General features: G+C 42.6%; 1 protein-coding gene across 2 annotated transcripts in view; it reads right to left on the bottom strand.

Moving 5' to 3' along the window:
* The window catches only part of FAF2 (Fas associated factor family member 2), a 61,671-nt gene that overhangs the window by 14,031 nt on the left and 30,647 nt on the right, over nt 1-16,993 (bottom strand). For both annotated transcript variants that reach the window (XM_003806837.5, XM_063604298.1), the window contains exons 2-7: nt 16,800-16,868; nt 9,555-9,689; nt 7,023-7,099; nt 3,737-3,875; nt 1,986-2,071; nt 1,795-1,886 (exon numbers count right to left, since the gene is read on the bottom strand). In XM_003806837.5, coding sequence (XP_003806885.1) covers nt 1,795-1,886; nt 1,986-2,071; nt 3,737-3,875; nt 7,023-7,099; nt 9,555-9,689; nt 16,800-16,868 — 598 coding nt within the window. The remainder of the gene's footprint in view (nt 1-1,794; nt 1,887-1,985; nt 2,072-3,736; nt 3,876-7,022; nt 7,100-9,554; nt 9,690-16,799; nt 16,869-16,993) is intronic.

The raw sequence follows: 16,993 nt of genomic DNA, 5'->3' as shown, positions 1-16,993 counted from the left end.
GTTTAAGGATAATGTCTACTTGAAGGTAGGAAAAGGATCTATAAAGAATCTGGCACAGTTTTTCCCTGTACAAGGGCTCAAACCTAAAAGGGCACAAGGCTGCAAGTCTCAGCCTGATGATACTGATAATAATCTCCATCATCATTTTTTTTTCTCTTGCCTAATCCTTTCCTTATCCTTTCTCCCCACATAACTTTTCTCTACCCTTAAAAAGGTTAGTTTTTCTGTTCCAAAGAAGCTTATTAATAGAAAGTTGAGGCTGGGCTGGTAGCTCACACCTTTAATCCTAGCACTTTTGGGAGGCCGAGGTGGTTGGATCACTTGAGGTCAGGGGTTCGAGACCAGCCTGGCCAACATAATGAAACCCCATCTCTACAAAAAATACAAAAATTAGCAGGGTGTGGTGGTACGCGCCTGTAATTCCAGATAGTCAAGAGGCTGAGGCAGGAGAATCGCTTGAACCCGGGAGGTGGAGGCTGCAGTGAACTGAGATCGCACCACTGCACTCCAGCCTGGGTGACAGAGTAAGACTTGGTCTCAAAAAAAAAAAAAAAAAATTGGTTTCCAAATGACCAAGATTTTTACCATAACAGAGTTTTACCTATGTTTTCCTTATGGTGTGAAATAAGAGATTTTATAAACTTCTATTAAAAAAAAAATCCTTACCTTCCTTCTATTCACAACCTCCCTTCTGCCCCCTGCAAAGCCATATTAGAATGGCAAAACGCATGCAGGAATTTGGATGTTTAAAAACAATTAGGCTTAAGATTCAGACTCTGGGATGCAGGGACAACATCTGCCACATCTTTGGTTCTCAAGACATGGCACAGTATGTGGCATGCTAATATAAACTCAAAAGTTGCTGGATAGAAGTAGCCACAAAAATGACTACATTTTTCCTCACTGGATGCCCTCGTATCTTTTACCAACTGTCTAAAAATACTTATCTCCAAAGAAGAGTTATTGTCAGCAAAGATCTGAACTTTCCAAATCCATATCAGCACTCAAGGTACTCAAACAACTGACTCACTATGCAAGGGCTCTGGTAAAATCGTTGATGAAAAGAATAAACTCTTCAGTAAAAAGCCCATTAAGATTAAAAGCAAGCTGCGAGCCAAGACTGGGTATTTCTATGAATGTGGCAGGCTTTGGCAATGCTGAATGTGAAGAACGGGCTTTAGAATCTGGCAGACCTGATCGTACGCTACAACTTGCTAATTATGGCGGGGCGCAGTGGCTCACACCTGTAATCCCAGCACTTTGGGAGGCTGAGGTGGGCTGCTCACTTGAGTCCAGGAGTTTGAGGCTACATGGTGAAACCCCATCTCTACTAAAAATACAAAAAAATTAGCTGGGCGTGGTGGTGCATGCCTGTAGTTCCAGCTACTCAGGAGGCTGAGGCAGGACAATCACTTGAACCCAGGAGGCGGAGGTTGCAGTGAGCCAAGATCGCACCACTGCACTCCAGCCTGGGCGACAGAGCAAGACTCCATCTCAAAAAAATTTTTTTAATTAATTAAATAAAAACACAAAAAAATAAAACTTGCTAATTGTGTGATCTTCAGCCAGTGGCTTGAACTCTCTGAGCCTATTTCCTAAACCATAAAGTGAAGGTAATATGACCCCCCATCTCTCAGGACTGCTGAGAGGATTAAATGAGACAATATAAAACAGCAAGTAGCATCGTATCTACCACAGAACACACACACTTGTAATAAATGGCATGGCATGTCTTTCCAGACTATTCCAAAGATACTCCAACAATCTCAATGAGGCAGAAGAAACATAACTTACCCCTGTATCCCTCAGGTTTGTTTGTAGAGCATGCCCAGAAGAGCATCCTAGTGTTTATTAGTGAAATAACTTCAGGTGCACAGAGTGTGTTGCTGTGGAAAGGTATGAAAAGGACATGAGAACAACTTGCTGACTACATACTGTCATCAGAAAGAGTCAGAAAAGAGAAGGAAAATAATCAATCCACTTACCGACAAAACTCATCAGAGTCCTGGTGATCATCTCCATGAAGATAAACCAAAAGAAAGCGAAGCTCCCTTTTGGCATCGTTAAGTGCCTGTGAGAAAGAGAAGGTCACTCACTATTAAGAAGACTGTGCCTTGAGCTTATATTTAAGCTAAGGGTCCTAATGGATACAGTTATGTATTTAGGAACAAAAGGAAAAATAAGGAAAAAAGGTGAGCAAGAAATCAGAAAATTCCTGAGCTCCTACCTTCACACCCCTGGCATTGTTCTCCCTATAGAAACTCCACGCTAACAAGCTTTAATGAAAAGGTTTTAGTGTTGTTAGGATTCAAACTTAACAGACACACGAGAGTAGACAGGCTTACAAACACAGGTTCCCAACAAACCACAGAAAAGTCAGCTGCACCCACAGTCTAAGGAAGATAAAAACAGGAGAATCTGACCATATGAAAGGGAGGTGAGAATTTTTCTACTTCACAGCTACAACATCCTTGTAAGTAAAAAATAACTGCGAAGACAACCCTGATCCCAGGCCACATATCGAGTAGGAATGATGGACTGTACGATCCAAAGGCATTCTAAAGAGCATAGGGTGTAAAAGACTTTCAAAGACAAGGCTAGTGCCCAAGACTCCTGTGCGTGCTCCTGCATGTGCGTGCTCCTGAGCACATTACACTGTACGACTGCTGACATGGTCAAGGGTGGTCTACCCTCAGGATCATAGCAGAGAGGGTACACGGGAGGTGCTCATCTCACTCATCTCTGTATCTCTAGCACTGAGGACATTGCCTGGCATACAGTAGGTGCTCAGTTTTTGTTGAGTGTGGTGGAACAGCCGGCGAGGAGACTGACTATGATAAAAAGCAGATGTGGGAAAATGAAAGCAGGAAGCAAGGGTGAGCATTTTTCTTTCTCCAGATAGATTCAGGAATTCTGGAGGCTGCATAATAGAACCCCCTTTTGCCTATTCCCACAGCATTCCCATAGTTTTCCCTATTCCTGTAGTGTTAATTCTATGTATTTCTCTGGCAAACTAGAGATATACCAAACACCCACAGAACTCTAATTTTTCCTCCCCTGAATGGTGAGGTCTTGAGTCAAAGGTCTACATGGCTGAGGTTGAATGATATGTGCTACCCTGAGTCTATGGTCTATGTCCTTATTCAATTCTGTGAGAGATCAAAGAAGATGTAGGCTTTGCCTTCAAGGGGCTTTCAGTCTGGTAGCAGAGATTAGACACGAACACAAATGATATAGGAAAGAATATAAAATTGCTATCAATTTTTAAAAGCTATGGAAGAACAAAGGGAAAGATTAGTATTCTAGATGATGAGATAGGGCAGGACAGGGCACAACAATCAGGGATAGCTGTAAGTGGGGAGTGACATAATCTAGTTGAAGGACTGGCAAGATTCCAATTAGCAAAAATGTGAGGAAGGCATTCCACGTGGATGGACCGGCAAAAGCAAAGGCACAGAGGTAGGCAAGTACAGACTATGTTCAGGGAATGAGTCAGCTGGAACTGAGGGTATGGTAAAATAAGTTATGCAGAAAAGACCTCAAAAGAAGGGCAGCATTAGATCAAAGAGGGGCCAGCTAAAAGGTTTGGTCTTTTTTATTACCACCCCCTGTAAGCAGTGAAGAGCTAATTAAGGTTTTTGAGTACAAGAAGGACATGATCAGTGCTGGGCTATGCTTTCCTTTGAGGATAGAATCATTTCGGTAAGTTGGCATCTATATGGTTTGTGGCACTGACCTGGCTGTACGTTCCCTGGTAGAAGACAGGGTGTGCCCTCCCATATTTCTCTTCAAAAGAATGCATAAATGAAACAATGTCCCCAACGGGGTCAGTGACCCGGCTGCGAGGGTCAGGCCGTATAAAACGAAGAGCAAACCTGGGGAGGAAGGAATAAATATCACATGAATCCAGCTTACTATAGTGCATATGGAGTGGGCCAATTTGTACAGATTCCTGTAACAGAGCCAGAGGCATGGCAACAAAGGGAGGTGAACGGTCTGTGAGTGGACCATCAAATCCGAGAGTAGAGTCTGGTTCAAAAGCCATAAAGCAGCAAGTGTTATTCTATTGCCTGTTCAGGAAGAATGCAAACTACTGGGATTATAAATTCCAACACTGGCCTACATAAATCCTGAGTATTTTTTGTAGAACAATTTAGGGCTAGAAGGGTTTGGAAGGGAAGACACAGTATCCAAAAAGATCATGTGTCAGGCTATGCACCCAGACTCTCTAGAATGGCACCGTCTAAGTACTGTAGCCACTAGTCAAATGTGGCTATTCTGAATTTAAATCTATTACATACGATTAAAATCCAGTTCCTTAGTAATGCTAGCCACATTTCAAGTGCTCAACAGCCACGTGTTTAATGGCTTTCATATTGAACAGCAGAGATACAGAACATTTCTATCATCACAGAGAGTTCTACTGGACAGTGCTCTAGAACAGAGGTCACTTTCTAGTTGTCCTACTTGCCCCTCCTTCTCCTTTCTGTTTTCCTGGGATTTTAAATATTGAGTTCACAACCCTAAACTATTCAAATTATGGACAGGAACTTCAAATCTGAAGTTGCGGTTATGACTTACTTGCTCTTCAAAGGGGCAAGTACCTTTTGCTTGATGATTTATGGTTGATGGCAACCATGGAGGAAGTTATAAAAGTGCTCCACAGTACCCTGGCAGATGTGGCATACTGGCAGCTCTTGTAAAGTGAAGAATACATACCTAATGGTACCACACATCTGTTTCTAAAGGGCCTACCCTATTTGTATAGTACCATTTATTTATCCTTTGGGTTTCCAGAGAAGGCAACAGGACAGAGGCTAATGTGTTACCTAACATTAAACAAGTTGGTTGGATGATACAGCTGCATTAAAATTAGTAATACATGCCATGCATATTTTCCCTAGAAAAGCAAACAATATTCATTTACTTGAAACGTTTTCAGCACAGACAAGGTGATTAAACTATGATACTTTTCCTTAACAAAAAGTGAGTCAATTCATTATCCCAACAAATTCCCCCTGTGTATACAATTCTACTTGGAATTTCTCCCGAGTAATCAAACCAAATTCATTGACACCAACGTTCCAGAGCAAATTAAAAGCACAAAATGTAGTAAGTTGTATACGTGGGGGAATGGTTAGAAATTCGTCAGAAGACTGATGTTTTAACTACTTTCTTTGAAATTAAGCATTTTAGAATTCTCTCTTAAAGGCTTTATTTTTTTTTCCTCATTACACAATATTCCCACGATCTACACAATTTAGGACAATCAGCTTTTTTTATTTTTTAGAAAAAAACAGAGATGTCAACTTAGTTTTCATTATGATTTTAAAGATTTTTACATGTTCATTCTTAAATAAAATGGGGATGGAAAGAGTACTAAGCAATTAATTAGTGATCATGAAGAATGTTGCTAAAGCAAGAAAGCCATTAAGTAGACAGCCTTATAAAATACCAAGGGTCCAATATAAAAGGTACTATCTGACCCTTGTACTTATGCAGCTGCTGGACCCACAACTTCAGCCTCTGCTCCCTAGAGCAGGGTAAAGGCTGTCCCATATTTGAAGGGAAGTAAGGCCCAGACTACATATCCTAGCTCCATCTGCTGGCCTGGATGCCCTTGAACATTTTAGTTCCCCATAAAGCCTAGACATGGCTCTGGACCAGATAACCCAAGCCTGACATGCTAAGAAGTTGTGCCCCACTCATTTTCTTTTCTTTTTCTTTTTTTTTTTTTTTGAGACGGAGTCCCACTCTCTCACCCAGGCTGGAGTGCAGTGGTGCGATCTAGGCTCACTGCAAGCTCCGCCTCCCGGGTTCACGCCATTCTCCTGCCTCAGCCTCCTGAGTAGTTGGGACTACAGGCACCCGCCACCGCACCCGGCTAATTTTTTGTATTTTTAGTAGAGACAGGGTTTCACCGTATTAGCCAGGATGGTCTTGATCTCCTGACGTTGTGATCCGCCCACCTCGGCCTCCCAAAGTGCTGGGATTACAGGCGTGAGCCACAGAGCCCGGCCGGTTGAGCCCCACTCATTTTCTGGCCTTGGACCCTCTGTAGCTTCCAGTGATGAGCTCTTTTAATGGTACATGAAGGAAGCTAGAAGAAAGGTGAAGGTATGAAGCAAGTGGGTATATACATAAAAGGGTTCCAGTGTTTGCAACCTAGGGGCTGCCAGGGCAAAGTGAAAAGGTACCGAAGCTGCCAGGCATGGTGGTTCATGGCAGCAATCCCAGCACTTCGGGAGGCCAAGGCAGGTGGATCACTTGAGGCCGGGAGCTCAAGATCAGCCTGGCCAACAAAATGAGACTCCATCTCTACTGTCTCTACTAAAAATACAAAAATTAGCCAGGCGTGGTGGCGCATGCTTGTAATCCCAGCTATCTGGGAGGCTGAGGTATGAGAATCGCTTGAACCCAGGAGGTGAAGGTTGCAGTGAGTCGAGATGGTGGCACTGCACTCTAGCCTGGGTGACAGCGACAGAGCAAGACTCTGTTTCAAAAAAAGAAAGAAAAAGAAAGAAAAGGTGTAACAGGAGTGTCTAGAGAGGTCCAACTATTGTGGGAGGAATCAAGGGCAAACTGGGTAATCTCAGAGCAAGAGAATTTGTTGGGATTGTGAGTAGTCAGGTGGAGGAGAAGTAGTTGAGGAAGAAAGTTCTAAGGAGTGTGAAGCTAGGAGATGATAGTGGTTAGAAAGGAAAGGGTGTGGACATCAACTAGGAAGTGTAGAGGTGACAAATATGGTGGGGGGAGGAGAGGGAGACAAATAAATATAGTCAGACTGGTTTTTGCAAACAAGAGGTAAGACTAATCTAAAAACAATTCCATTTCACAATGCCTGCCAATGCTTCAACAATTTAAAATACTTGTATGTTGTATTAAAAGACAGTTTGGGAAGTGTATTCCATCTCATGACAAATTGGTAAGTCAACATTGATAGAGCATAAAGCTTATTTTGGCCTAAATTTCAGCTCCAAAGTCTTACTATTCTACTAATACATAAATCCAAAGGTACATACCTAAATATATCAAGTATCGTGTAATAGGTAAACCGGAATGGAAGCATTATCAAGTAATAACCCCATCCAAGCAGCCCCTGAAAGTCCAAAAACAAAGTTAGAGACAATTCTCTCAATCCCTAATATTTTATCAAGTGGCTAGGTCAGATTTTCTCACTCTTTTTGGTCCTTCCATGTGATTTGTTCCTCTAAAATACAGTTCCTTCTTCCTGGCCACCTCATCCTTCTAAGTGCCACCATCTTTGGTCTTATTTCATCTTACTATCATTTTTTTTTTTTGCAGAATTTTTGTATTAAATCTGCTTTAAGGTCCAGAGCTGTATCTCCTGCCTGTAATCCCAGCACTTTGGCAGGCTGAGTGGGGCAGATCACCTGAGGTCAGGAGTTTGAGACCAGCCTGGCCAACACGGTGAAATCCCATCTCTACTAAAAATACAAAAATTAGCCAGGCATGGTGGCATGCACCTGTAGTCCCAGCTACTCAGGGAGGCTGAGGCAGGAAAATTGCTTAAACCCAGGAGGCGGAGGTTGCAGTGAGCCGAGATCGCGCCACTGAACTCCAGCCTGGGGGCAGAGCAAGATTCTGTCTCAAAAAAACAAACAAACAAATAAAAACCAAAACTGCCTTAATACTTATTTTTGGCAGCTACTTATAGACTTGTCAAATTCAATTGCAAATTAATGTTCCCCAAATGATACACACTCATTCTTTCCTTTTTAGATTTACACATCAAAATATGGTATACAGAAATAAGCCAGGCTTGGTGGTTCACGCCTGTAATCCCAACACTTTGGGAGGCTGAGGCAGATGGATCACCTGGGGTCAGGAGTTCGAGACCAGCCTGGTCAACATGGTAAAACCCTGTCTCTACTAAAAATACAAAAATTAGCTGGGTGTGGTGGCTCACACTTGTACTCCCAGCAATTTGGGAAGCCAAGGCAGGCAGATCACTTGAGGTCAGGAGTTTGAGACCAGCCTGGCCAACATGGTGAAACCCCGTCTCTACTAAAAATACAAAAATTAGCCAGACGCGGTGGTGGGCGCCTGTAATCCCAGCTACTTGGGAGGCTGAGGCAGGAGAATCGCTTGAACCTGGGAAGCTGAGGTTGCAGTGAGCTGAGATCACACCACTGCACTCCAGCCTGGGCAACAGAGGGAGATTCTGTCCCAAAACAAAACAAACATAAAAACCTAAAATAATGTATATAGAAATAGCAAGAAAGATAATCACTATTACTAACCTTGGACATTGGTATATAAACGTTAAATAATTATATTAACCACAATGACAAATCCCCATATAGCTGCTTATCTTAGTAATAATGCTAATTATTATTGCTGTTTTTAATTATTAAAACTAGCATACATCCAGGGCTCTATAGTTTATAAAGCATTTCATAGTTGTCACATTGTGTTAACCTGAGACACTTTCTGTGTCTGTGGCCAGGAAGCTCTGGAGCCCCATGGCTGACATGGGAATCTGCTACTGTACTTCAGAAAACCACAGAGCACTACTTAGAAACATGTTTTAAAACATCAAGTAGGCCAGGCACAGTGCCTCAAGCCTGTAATTCCAGCACTTTGGGAGGCTGAGGTGGGCAGATAACTTGAGCTCAGGAGTTCAAGACCAGCCTGGGCAACATAGCAAGACCCCATCTCTACAAAAAATACAAAAATTAACCAGGATGGTGGTGCACACCTGTAGTCCCAGCTACTTAGGAGGCTGAGGTGGAGGACTGCTTGAGCCCGGGAGGTCTAGGCTGCAGCGAGCCAAGATCATGCCACTGCACTCCAGGCTGGGCGACAGAGTGAGACCCTGTCTCAAACAGAACAAAACACAACAAAAATCAAGTACTCCACAAAAAGGCTTGATGATGGAGTAAATTCTAACTGCTGCAATGTTAAAGGGAGTGTTTTCTTAGGATTCTAAATGCAAGTATAAAAGTATAAGAGGTGAGTATAACCCCAAGGGTAAGAAAAAGAAAGTCCAAGCAGTTCTTCAGAATTATCAGTGTACACATCTGACTTCCTTCAATAGACTGTGAGAAATTGAATTTGAAATGGGAAGACTGGCTCTTTATTCATGTCTGGATCCCCAGTAGCAAGATACCAGGTTATTGGAGTACTCTTAAATGTCTGTCAAATTTAAGTGAACCACCTCCTTGCTACTAGCCCTTCAAGGCTAATTTCAAAGACGTGGCCAAAGCTCCTACAAAGATTCCATATACTTCCTCAAAACTGGTTTAAGATTAAGTAAACTGAAGCAACAAAGAACTTGAGTAAACAAATTGTAACTTAAGAGGCAGAAAGCACTCTCCAAATAACTGGCAAAGAAAAGAAAAAAAAATGAGTAGTTTCTGTAACAATTCCTTGAGGAATCAAGGCAAAATAATATACCCAACGGGCCAAGTCTAACTAACAGGTTTACATTCTAAATATTTGTTTTGCTCCTGTCACAGGGAGATCAATATAACCAAGTGGATAAACTTATAAATAAAAAAGGGGGAAATCCCAGCTATGAAATAACTTGCCCTTGGTTGAGGTCTTGAGACAACATAGCTGTAGATCCTGTGGTCAGCTGTATTAACCTGCAGGGGTCGTGATGGAGGTGGGTTGAAAACACTAGGTACGCCCTCTTGCTCATTCAATCTGTCCTGTACAGCAGCCTGAGAAGGAAAACAGAGTGGCAAGAGTTTCAGCGATGCTCAAATCAACCAACAACAAGAGGTGAGGCAACTATTGCGTGGTATTCCAAAACAGGATGGTCATGAATACACCAAAAGGTCACTGAGGAGTGCACCTTCATGGGCCTGTTAACCGGCTGTACTTGGAGGCAACTGGAGTTGTCACTCCAGAATGCATCCACGGTAGAGGAGACGAGGAAACTTGTCTGGAAGCTACATTTATGCAGCAAGCGTACTGCCTGGATTCAGATGGTATGTATTATTTAGGGTGGCTGGGATATAAAGTGCTTCACTGTACAATCCCAAGAAAAGCCATCCTCAGAGAATACAATGTAGGCAGTACCCCTGGAGTTATGCAGTGAAGCAGTCCTGATGAGTGGCATCTGATGAAGGGGCTTGCAGCAGAGAAACTTCGGTCTGATCCTAGCTCCATCTCTCGGAAAAGTTGCTCAATGTATGAGCCTCAGGTCAGGCGCGGTGGCTCAAACCTGTAATCCTAACACTTTGGGAGGCTGAGGTGAGAGGATTGCTTGAGCCCAGAGACCAGAAATTCGAGACCAGCCAGGGCAATGAAACGAGACCCTGTCTCTAAAAATAAAAAATAAAGAAGAAAAAAACATATGAGCCTCAGTTTCCTCATGTGCAAAATAAAGGAACAATATTTCTGAGTTAATCTGAAAATGTAATGAGTTGGCCACACATAAAGATCCTAATACAACTCCTGTCAGACTACTGATATTCAGTTTAAAAAATTCATTCCCTCCTTAACTCTGTCCTTGAAATAGATATTTGTCTCAATGTAGTAAAAAAAAGTTGACCTTACCCAAAGAGATGTCTGATCTTTCCCTTTTGGGAGGTAATCTATGTCAGACCTGATAAGCATGTCTTTGTTACTAGATTTTAGGTTGCAGCTGCAACACCCAGTAGTCTTAGGGTGAAAGCCGGCCATGCCAGAAAGACCAACCATGTGGTTTAGGGTGGGGAACTTTGGACAACTTGGTATCAGCTGACTTGAAGACTGAGTTCAACCATGTGGGGAGCCAAGCAAATCAATCGTGCCTATGTAATGATGCCCTAATAAATTCTCTGGAAGCACTGAAGCTTCCCTGGTTGGCAATACAGTAGTCCCTTCTTATCCACAGGAATATGTTCCAAGACCTCTAGTAGATTCCTGAAACCATGTATAGTACCGAACTTGAATGCTGTCATTGGAAGCTATTTCTCTTCATGTCTTCCACTCAAAAAATGCCTTTTCCATCTTAACTATGCACTTATCATGCACTGTGGCTACAATTTTTGCAGAAGTGTGACAATAAAACTACTATGAATTTCTTTTTCTTTCTTCACAATTTCACAAACACAAGCTAGATCTTAGCAACCTCAGCATATAATTTTTTTATTTCCTCATTAAGTCAGGAACTTTAACCTTTTTTTGTTGTTGTTCTTCAGATGGAGTCTTACTCTGCTGCCCAGGCTGGAGTGCAGTGGCATGATCTCAGCTCACTGCAACCTCCGCCCCACAGGTTCAAGCGATTCTCCTGCCTCAGCCTCCCGAGTAGCTGGGATTACAGGCTCCTGCCACTGTGCCCAGCTAATTTTTGTATTTTTAGTAGAGACGGGGTTTCACCATCTTGGCCAGGCTGGTCTTGAACTCCTCACCTCATGATCTACCCGCCTCGGCCTCCCAAAGTGCTGGGATTACAGGCATGAGCCACTGCTGGCCAGGAACTTTAACCTTTTCACTTAAAGGACACATTTCCTGGCTTCTCTCTAGCATAGCTGAGTTGCCAGCATCACTACTCTTGTGCTTTGGGGCCAATATTAAGTAAAATAGGGGGACCTGAACAAAAGTACTGTAATGGCACAACAGTTGATCTGATAACGGCTACTAACTGACTAACAGGTGGGTCTTGTATACAGCATGGAGACGCTGGACAAATGGATAATTCACGTTCCAGGTAAGGCAGAATGGGACAGAGTGAGATTTCATCATGTTTCTCAGAACAGCATGCATTTTAAAACTTATGAATTGTTTATTTCTGGAATCTTCCACTTAATATTTTCAAACCACAGTTGCCTACTAGTAACTGAAACCACAGAATGTGAAACTGTGGGTGGAGGGGGCTACTATACTTCATGCATATTGTTATACATCTATGCCAAGAAGGTAATGTGTCCCGACTCTGCAGGAGCGTAGTATGCAAGCTTCATGTCCAAAATCCTTTTAGACTCTGCCCCCTTTTTTTCTTTTTTTTTTCTTTTTTTGAGACGGAGTCTAGCTCTGTCACCAGGCTGGAGTGCAGTGGTACAATCTCGGCTCACTGCAACTTCCCCCTCCCAGGTTCAAGCAATTCTCCCACCTCATCCTCCAAGTAACTGGGATTACAGGCACGCACCGCCACACACAGCTAATTTTTGTATTTTTAGTAGCAATGGGGTTTCACCATGTTGGCCAGAATGGTCTTAAATTCCCGACCTCGTGATCCACCCACCTTGGCCTCCGAAAGGGCTGGGATTACAGGCGTGAGCCACCACGCCCGGCCAACTCTGCCCTATTTGTCTCTTCCTTTAGCTGCTTTTAATCTATATGTTCCCTATAATAAACTATAACCATGACTATAACAACTTTCAGTGAGTTCTAGTGAATTAGCAAATCTGAAGACGGTTTTGCGACACTCTGAAACTGCAGGTGGTTTCAGAAGTGAAGGTGGTCTTTAGGAGGGCAGTGTGCCCTCTGAACTCAATTACTGGCTTCAAACTTTGAAATTTGGCTAATATCAGGTAGTCCCCTAGTTTTACAATTCAACGAGGAAAGAATAATCTTTCAACAAATGATGCTGGGATAATTGGATATCCACATGCAAAAGAAAGTGGATTAACCCCTAGATCACACTATACATAAAAATTAACTACAAATACATCAAATACATCAAAAACCTAAATGTAAAAGCTGAAATTATAAAACTCTTAAAACAAGGGTATAAATCTTCCCAACCTCAGATTAAGCAAAAGTATCTTAGATACGACAACAAAAGCACACGCGACAAAAGAAAAAAGTAGATAAATTGGACTTCATCAAAACGAAAAACTTTTCTGCATCAAATTACACTATCATGAATGCGGGAAGATAGCATGTACCTGTAGTCCGAGGTGTCAGGGAGGCTGAGGCAGGAAGGCTTCTTGAGCCCAGGACTTCAAGGTTACAGTGAGCTATGATCAGGCCACTGCACTCCAGCCTGGGCAACAAACCAAGACTCCATCTCTCAAAAATAAAAAAATAATAAATAATAATAATAATAAAAAAAAAAACAGGCCGGGCACAGTGGCTCACACCTGTAATCCCAGCACTTTGGGAGGCCGAGGCGGGCGGATCACAAGGTCAAGAGACCAAGACCATCCTGGCCAACACTACTAAAAATACAAACAACAACAACAACAACAAAACCACAAACCACTATCAAGAGAGTAAAAAGATAACTCGCAGAAAGGGAGAAAACATTTGCAAATTAAATATCAGATAAGCACCAGGCATGGTGGCTCACGTCTGTAATCCCAACACTTTGGGAAGACAAGGTGGGAGAATCACTGGAGCCCAAGAGTTTAAGACCAGCCTGGTCAATACAGCGAGACCCCATCTGTACAAAAAATAAAAAAATAAAATATTAGCTGGATGTGGTGGTGTGTGCTTGTAGTCCTAGCTACTCAGGAGGCTGAAGTGAAAGGATCACTTGAGTCTGGGAGGTCAAGGCTGCAGTTAGCCGTAATAGTACCACTGTACTCCAGTTTGGGCAACAGAGAGAAATTTCTGTCTCAAAAAAACATAAACTGGCCAGATGCAGTGCTTACGCCTGTAATTCCAGGAATTTGGGAGGCCGAGGCGGGTGGATCACTTGAGGCCAGGAGTTCAACACCAGCCTGGCCAACATGGAGAAACCTCGCCTCTACTAAAAATACAAAAATTAGCCGGGCATGGGGCACCTGTAGTCCCAGCTACTCAGGAGGCTGAGGCAGGAAAATTATTTGAACCTGGGACATGGAGGTTGCAGTGAGCCGTGATCACGCCTCTGCACTCTAGCCTGTGCCACAGAGTGAAACTTCATCTCAAGAAAAAAAAAAACAACTTTCACAGCTCAACATGAAAAAGATAACCAAATTTAAGAACTGGCAAAGGACTTGAATAGACATTTTTGCAAAGAAGATATGCAAATGTTCAATAAGAATATGAAAAAATATTCAACATCATTTTAGCCACTAGGGAAATGCAAATCAAAACCACCCTAGATCACTAGGGTGAGTATGATCTAGAAGACAAATATTAACAAGTGTTGGTGAGGGTGTGGAGAAATTCAGACCTTCCTACAACGCTGTTGGGAATTTAAAATGGTATAACCACTTTGAAAACAGTCTGGGAGCTCTTCAAAAGGTTAAACATAGTGTCACCATATGACTCCGCAAAGTCCATTCCTAGGTATAGACCCAAAGGAAATGAAAACACATATTCACACAAGAACTTGAACACTAGGGCCCGGTGTGGTAGCGTGGGCCTGTAGTCCCATCTACTTGAAGCTGAGGTCAGAGGAATGCTTGAGCCCAGGAGTTCAACTGCAGTGAGCTATGATCAAACCTGCACTCCAGCTTGGGTAACACAGTAAGACCCTGTCTCTCTCTCTCCCTTTTTTTTTTTTTGAGACAGAGTCTCACTCTGTCCCCCAGGCTGGAGTGCAGTGGCATGCTCTCAGCTCACTGCAAGCTCTGCCTCCCGAGTTCACGTCATTCTCCTGCCTCAGCCTCCCGAGTAGCTGGGACTACAGGCGCCCACGACCACACCTGGCTAATTTTTTATATTTTTAGTAGAGACAGGGTTTCATTGTGTTAGCCAGGATGATCTCGATCTCCTGACCTCCTGATCTGCCCACCTCGGCCTCCCAAAGTGCTGGGATTACAGGCGTGAGCCACCGCGCCCGGCCCAACCCTGTCTCTTAGAAAGAAAAAAACAAGGCCAGGTGTGGTGGCTCATGCCTGTAATCCTAGCACCTTGGGAGGCGGAGGTGGGTGGATCACAAGGTCAGGAGATCAAGACCAGCCTGGCCAATATGGTGAAACCTCGTCTCTACTAAAAATACAAAAAATTAGCCGGGCATGGTGGTGCACACCTATAATCCCAGCTACTCAGGAAACTGAGGCAGGAGAATTGCTTGAACCCGGGAGCCGGAGGTTGCAGTGAGCCAAGATCACACCACTGCACTCCAGCCTGGGCAACAAGAGCAAAACTCCATCTCAAAAAAATAAAAATAAATAAAGATAAAAAAACAAAAAGCAAAACTCTCCAGATCCTCTGTTCCATTTCCTATGCTCATCTCATTTGTCATTTATTTATTTTTTTAAATTATACTTTAAGTTCTGGGATACATGTACGGAATGTGCAGGTTTGTTACATAGGTATACACATGCCATGGTGGTTTGCTGCACCCATCAACCCGTCATCTACATTAGGTATTTCTCCTAATGCTATCCCTCCCCTAGCTCCCCAGCCCCCCACCCCCCGAGAGGCCCCGTGTGTGATGTTCCCCTCTGGTCATTTATTACAAACTGAAATTCTCTAGAATTAAGTTCCATAAGAGTAGGGACTTGGCTGGATGTGGTGGCTCACACATGTAATCCCAGTACTTTGGGAAGCTGAGGCAGGAGGATTGCTTGAGCCCAGGAATTCAAGACCAGCTTGGGCAACACAGCAAGACCTCGTCTCCACAAAAAAATTAAAAATCAGCTGGGCATGGTGTTACATGTTTGTAGTCCCAGCTATTTGGGAGGCTAGGGCAGGAAAATTGCTTGAGCCCAGAAGTCAAAGGCTGTAGTGAGGTATGCTTGTGCCAATGCATTCCAGCCCAGGTGACAGAGCAAGACCCTGTCTTAAAAAAATTAAAAAAGAGTAAGGACTTACTTTTGTTCACTAATATAATGCCAGAGCCTAGAGTTTAATTGCTCAAAAATGTGTTGAATAACGAAATCATATTAGGAATATATTTTATTAAAAAAAAAACTGGAAAAAAAAAGGGAACACGTTTTTAGGAATCCAGCACCCTTTTAAAATAGCATATAATAATTAAAACAGTAATTTGGGATCAAGAGGGTGTTTTGACAAAATTCAACATCCACTCAGTATAAACTATTAATATACTAAGAATGGAAGGGAAAAACCAACAGATATTTATTTCCATGTTATATGCTGGGAATACAGCAGTTAAAACAAAACAAAAAAATCTCTGCTCTTAGGGAGCTTACATCCTTGGAGATCTATCTCAAAGTAACAACTAACATCACACTTGCTAATAAAAAATCAGAGGCATGGCCGGGCGCGGTGGCTCACGCCTATAATCCCAGCACTTTGGAAGGCTGAGCGGGGCGGATCATCTGAGGTCAGGAGTTCAAGACCAGCCTAGGCAACGTGGTGAAACCCCGTCTCTACTAAAAATACAAATTAGCCGGGTGCAGTGGTGTGTGCCTGTAATCCCAGCTACTCAGGGGGCTGAGGTAGGAGAATCGCTTGAACTTGGGAGGCAGAGGTTGCAGTGAGCTGAGAGCACGCCACTGCACTCTAGCCTGGGAGACGGAGCGAGACTGACTCTGTCTCAAAAAAAAAAAAAAATCAGAGGCATTATAGTGAGGACAAAATGCTATTACCATTATCAACTGACAGTGTTTTAAAGTTCTTGCTAATTCAATGGTCAAGGAGAAGAGTTGCAGAGAACATGACTACCTAGACAATCCCAAAGAATAAACTATAAAATATGTAAGAAGAAGGTTCACATCAAGACATCTGGTTAAAAACTAAATATACAAAAACCAATTGTTTTCCCAACAAGATACTAACAAACAGTAGGGGGTGGGGCACTATATTGAGGGATTTAGTCACAAATTTTTCTATGATTTTATAAACTTTCTCACATTCTTTACCTTCCTGCACTTTTATTTTTAGAGTCATAATTCTGAAAAAAATCTACTGAAAAGATTCCTGCTATGGAAAAACATATGGTTTTGACTCTTAATCAGACCAGAGAAAAAGAAATAAGCTCAGAACACATCCTATTATACCTCTATGTTCCAGTTATGCTGTTCCAAGGTATGGCGACACTGATCCATAGATTCAATGCCAGTGAGATCCTGAAAAGAAGGATGAAAACAAGTTACTTAGAGAAAAACCAACAGTATACATGTGAGTATTATTACACCATATACTGCTAGGAAAATACACTAAAAAATGTTAAAAGTGAGTGTTAAAGTATGGT

Source organism: Pan paniscus, chromosome 4, assembly GCF_029289425.2.
Source record: "Pan paniscus chromosome 4, NHGRI_mPanPan1-v2.0_pri, whole genome shotgun sequence".
NCBI lineage: Eukaryota > Metazoa > Chordata > Mammalia > Primates > Hominidae > Pan > Pan paniscus.
This window is presented reverse-complemented; position numbering and strand designations above follow the sequence as displayed.